The 5,187-nt window shown below is 33.3% G+C and overlaps 1 protein-coding gene across 1 annotated transcript in view; it reads right to left on the bottom strand.

Annotated features, from left to right (window-relative positions):
- Positions 1 to 3,181: 3,181 nt before the first annotated feature.
- Positions 3,182 to 5,187, bottom strand: part of LOTGIDRAFT_195975 (hypothetical protein) — a 7,704-nt gene continuing 5,698 nt past the window's right edge. The window contains exons 8-10 of the mRNA XM_009065883.1: positions 5,087 to 5,157; positions 4,576 to 4,643; positions 3,182 to 3,375 (exon numbers count right to left, since the gene is read on the bottom strand). Coding sequence (XP_009064131.1) covers positions 3,211 to 3,375; positions 4,576 to 4,643; positions 5,087 to 5,157 — 304 coding nt within the window. The 3' untranslated portion in view covers positions 3,182 to 3,210. The remainder of the gene's footprint in view (positions 3,376 to 4,575; positions 4,644 to 5,086; positions 5,158 to 5,187) is intronic.

Genomic DNA, 5,187 nt, shown 5'->3' with positions numbered 1-5,187 from the left:
TCCTGACATTCCAAATCAGAACAATCGGCGAAATCGTAATCGAGTAGTTCCAGTTCGTAATCATCCACAAAGAATTCGGCATAGACCTGCCTATTTGAACGATTATGTTTAATTGAGTGTTTACAGTAATGCATGCTATTTCATAGGACTTTAAATCGTTCACAGACAGTGATGTTAATTGTTTAGTTTCTCTGAGGTTTCTTTGTGTTTATTGATAGTGTTTAATCATATATGTGCTTAACTAAAAGGGGGGAAAATATGTTGTGTCTAGGTTCGAACGTATGTGACGCCGAAACAGTATATACGCTTCTGGTTGCTTGCTTTGCACGAGGTCACATGACGTCATTCACTTTGTAGTAGGTCGGCGGGCTGACCGCCATTGTTGTAAGAATTTCATGTATAATAAATTTAAGTTTTAATCAACTATGCATCTTTATGGCCATCGCAAACACAACATTTTGTATTTTGTGATACAATTTTCGAGCCAGTATATGTATATGGTTGTGAAGCTAATGAAATCGAAAATGAGCAGGCTAATGCCACTGTCCTGGCAAAATTTCTCTCGCTGCAATTTCAAAAAATTGAAAAAACCTCTTTACATTCCTTTTAAAGGAAACACCATTCAAGTCAATAAGCATAGTTTTTGACAGCACTGTAAAAAGGAGAGAAGATGCCGAAGGTCTCTCTTTGCATAGCCTCTTTATCAACAAGCCGTATGTACGTTGTACTGCCATTAATTGTTTTTTGACATAAATAAGTCCTGTACCTATTATTTCATGAGTGTAAGCTCATTTACATCTAATTATATGTATATATGATGTTGTATATATTTTTATACGCCCACATGAAATGGGGGGCGTATATTACCATCACCGTTGACATGAGTGTTTGTTATCAACCAAGGATAAACCCTATTGAAAATCCGAAAAATCGAAAAATATTTAGTGTTAAGAGTGAAGAAGTTCCTAAAAACTTCTATGTAAAGCACTGGCCAAGGTCACAAATAAAGAGATAAATGTTCAATACAAGATAAGGTGAAGTTAGCATAGTTAGTATTAAGTTAAAAAAACAACCATGAGTAATCTAAATAAACAAAAGTCTATAATATGAAAGTTTTCTTGTTACCAGTTCTAAAAGAAAAGAGTATTTATAGGTTCTGAAAAGATAAACATCTATATATAAGGATTAGAATATATTATACTTAATGAGCTAGAAAATAGAGAGGGGGGTCAAGTATTATTGGATTCAATGGGATCGAGTCTACCACGGACCAGAAAATTACTAAGGTTTTTATTGCGCTTATAGGCAATTACAAGTCGTTTGGTATATACATTTGGAAATCTGTTCTGTAATTCACTGTAATACTGTTTGACGATGGATGAGGTTTTGGTAGCTGTATGATTAAAGGTGGCAACAAATGGAATCATTTGATTATCATGCTGGATGTTGGAGCCACTGTTTGGAGTTGGTCCATCCAGTAGCTTTCTCTCTGTAATCGTTTGGTTTTTGGTTTGATAAGATCAGAGTCAGGAATTGATTCAAAAGGCATGATAAGAAGGTCTTCAATGGAATGATCAGGTAAATTAAAATGATGAGAAATTGGTCTATTTTTGCTATGAATTATATCAAAGCGATGGCCGCTAAATCGAGTTCGCCACGCGTTCTGGGTTTCGCCGACGTATTTTTTGTCACATTTTTTACACGAAATTAGGTAAATGATATTTTTATCCGTACACTTGAGACGTTATTTAATTTAGTATGAGTTATTGCCTTTGTTCTTGAAAACGTGCTCAAGTTTTAGCTCGTAAACACTCTAGAAGGGACAATTCTTGACGGATTTTGACGAAACTTGGCATGAGTGTTTGTTATCATACAAGGATAAGCCCTTTTGAAAATCAGAAAAATCGAAAATTAATTAGTATGAGTTATTGCCCTTGCTATTGAAAACGCGTTCAATTTTAGCTCGTAAACACTCTAGAAGGCACATTTCTTGACAGATTTTGACGAAACATGGAGTGAGAGTTTGTAATCAACCAAGGATAAACCCTATCGAAAATCAGAAATCCATTTCTCTTATGAATAAAATATTGTTTACAAAAAAAAAAAATGTACGTTGTACCCTCTTGTGGTGACACACTTTAATTGGGACGTTGGCCAGAAAATAGGAATAGTGCACAAAATATCTGTGTCTTCAATAGACAAGAAGAAGTAATTAGACCGCCTCTTTTAAATGCCTTCAACTATGTTAAAAATGCCTTTATCATGCATACCTGAAATATCTTTAATCATTGCATACTTAAAACTATGTTAAAAATCCCACCTGTTATAATTGTGATATATAAAATGTATGTATAATGTTGTTATTGCAGTCAACTTAGAACAGGTACTTAAAAGTTTATAGCACCCTTAATGTGCCTTTATTGCAGTTCATGGTATTTTTAATGGGCAGAAATACTTGATCATGTATCCAAAATTTCATTCCTGAATATGCCTTAAGCACACTTTTCTATTCATAACAACCAGAAAACCTGTACATTATAATTTTGATTTTGAGATATTTTAGTAGAGATTATGTATGTGTTTTATATATTTTGTAACAAAGATTTAATTAAAATGTTAAATTCTTAGTGTATTCTTTCATATTTTGATAAGACAGGATATTGCTAATAATAGAGTTGCCAAGGAGAGGGGGGATTGAATGAAAATCCAAAGTCTATATACTCTCCAACAAAAAGGGTACTGTGAAAGTTTATAATGCCAGAATTTGGTGGCTTTTGAAATTCTAATGTGTAGATATTGGCTTGATCAGTAATAGTGTTCACAGCTCACCCTCGAAATTTGAGCCTTCAAATCCATGGGTTTTCAGAATTATCTGCGTTTGAATGTTAAATTTCAAAATACTCTGTGATAAATAGAAAAGACATATATCTAGAAAAATGATTAAAATTCCTAGTTTTTTTTAAGTATTTTTAAAGGAATTATTTCTAGTACTTCTGAAGACTATTTACATATATTCAAGACTAAAATCTACACTCCAAAATGCTTTATCTGTCCCTTTAAAGTCAACACTTCCAAGCGTCAGATTTCAATTATGAAAAGTGACACAGTTGGCTGAAATTGTGCTCGTCTAGAAAAGCAAATAACTGTAAGGCTGAATCCCTTTATGAATAATATATACATTGAATGTATGAAGATGAAGTTTAATGCATGTTAATAAAATATACAGCGTGTTTTATGGTATGGTATGACTCTCATTTCATCTGCTTTTTCTCTTCTATAGTCCCATAAATAATGATCAACAAGAATAGCATTCATTTCAACACCTTTAGTTTCTGAGTCAGCAGTCAATAATTTTCTTGTTTCTTCAACAATCAACTGAAATTTAAAAGATAGCTTGCCAGGCAAGGTAACATACGCCCACTGGCAGCTGTCAGAAATGATTAAACAGTCTTTAGTGACTACAGGGTTGCACAATATAGCCAATAGAGTGAAACGTCAAGTCAGATACGATATTTCGGTGAAAAATTATCCGATCATCACGAAAATCAATAGGGATCATCTTCATAACGACATAGACATACAAAATAAAAATCAAAAGAATCTGTAAAAAATTGTAGCCTGTAGAGTGAGCACGAGTTGCACAATATAGCTAATAGAGTAAAACGTCAGGTCAGACACGATATTTCGGTGAAAAATTATCCGATCATCATGAAAATCGATAGATCATCATGAAAATCTATAGGGATCATCTTCATAACGACATAGACATGCAAAATAAAAATCAAAAGAATCTGTAAAGAATTGTAGCCTGTAGAGTGAGCTTGAGTTGCACAATATAGCTAATAGAGAAAAACGTCAAGTCAGACACGATATTTCGGTGAAAAATTATCCGATCATCACTAAAATCAATAGGGATCATCTTCATAATGACATTGACACACAAAATAAAAATCAAAAGAATCTGTAAAAAATTGTAGCCTGTAGAGTGAGCTTGAGTTGCACAATATAGCTAATAGAGAAAAACGTCAAGTCAGACACGATATTTCTGTGAAAAATTATCCGATCATCACGAAAATCAATAGGGATCATCTTCATAATGACATTGACACACAAAATAAAAATCAAAAGAATCTGTAAAAAATTGTAGCCTGTAGAGTGAGCACGAGTTGCACAATATAGCTAATAGAGTAAAACGTCAGGTCAGACACGATATTTCGGTGAAAAATTATCCGATCATCATGAAAATCAATAGGGATCATCTTCATAACAACATTGACATACAAAATAAAAATCAAAAGAATCCATAAAGAACTGTAGTCTGTAGAGTGAGCACGAGCCAAATGTGAACGGACCGACGGGGTGATTACAATATACGCCCATCTTACGTGTGGGTGTATAAAAAGTACACAAGGTAACAAAATGGTCATAAAAAGCAATGCTGGTTTAAAAAATTTGTCATGGGAAACACTTGTTCCATTTTGTAAAAGCACCCTAGTCCTACCCTGTATCTGTACCTGAGTCTTGCCCTTCAGCCACACCTTTATCCCCACAGTTTCTCCCTGTAAAAGATCTTACCTCTGTTGCCCAAATACTACAACCTCTAATTTCCGTCTCTCTTCGATCCCCATTAGCTAATTTTTCATCTGCAAGAAAAAAACAAAATTTATAGGGGTTAAAATAAGTAGTGGTGTTCTAATGACTTTGAAAAATAGCAGTCCATAATTAATTCATAATTTAGCTAAATTAGTAGAGAATTACCAGCAGAATTCCAATGAGTGACCGATCAAGAAAGGTCAAAAAGTTTTTTTTTTTTATCCAGACAAGTACGTACATGAACATTTATGATTGGTCAAAACTCTTATGATATGATAAGAATATATGATAATTCATTAGAAACAATAATTAATCAAATAGTTTGTCACTAAAAAATAAGGAAATCTCCATCTTTAAAATATTACCCTTCCCAACACTTCAAGTGATTACAGAAGATCTGAAATTTTAATGTGAAAACTGCAACAAACAGCAGAAATTGAAACATATCGAGCTAACTTCAATCAATCAGCCATCATTGGAATATTAAACTTACTCTTCTTTAAAGTTTCCATTAAGTTGTCTGAATATTTCATAGCGCCCATATACACCAAACATTGTGGTATTCTATAATCAGAGAATCATCCATTTCAAACA

Source organism: Lottia gigantea (assembly GCF_000327385.1).
Source record: "Lottia gigantea unplaced genomic scaffold LOTGIsca_71, whole genome shotgun sequence".
NCBI lineage: Eukaryota > Metazoa > Mollusca > Gastropoda > Lottiidae > Lottia > Lottia gigantea.
Note: the sequence above shows the minus strand (reverse complement) of the source record. Positions and strands in the feature narration are given on the sequence as shown.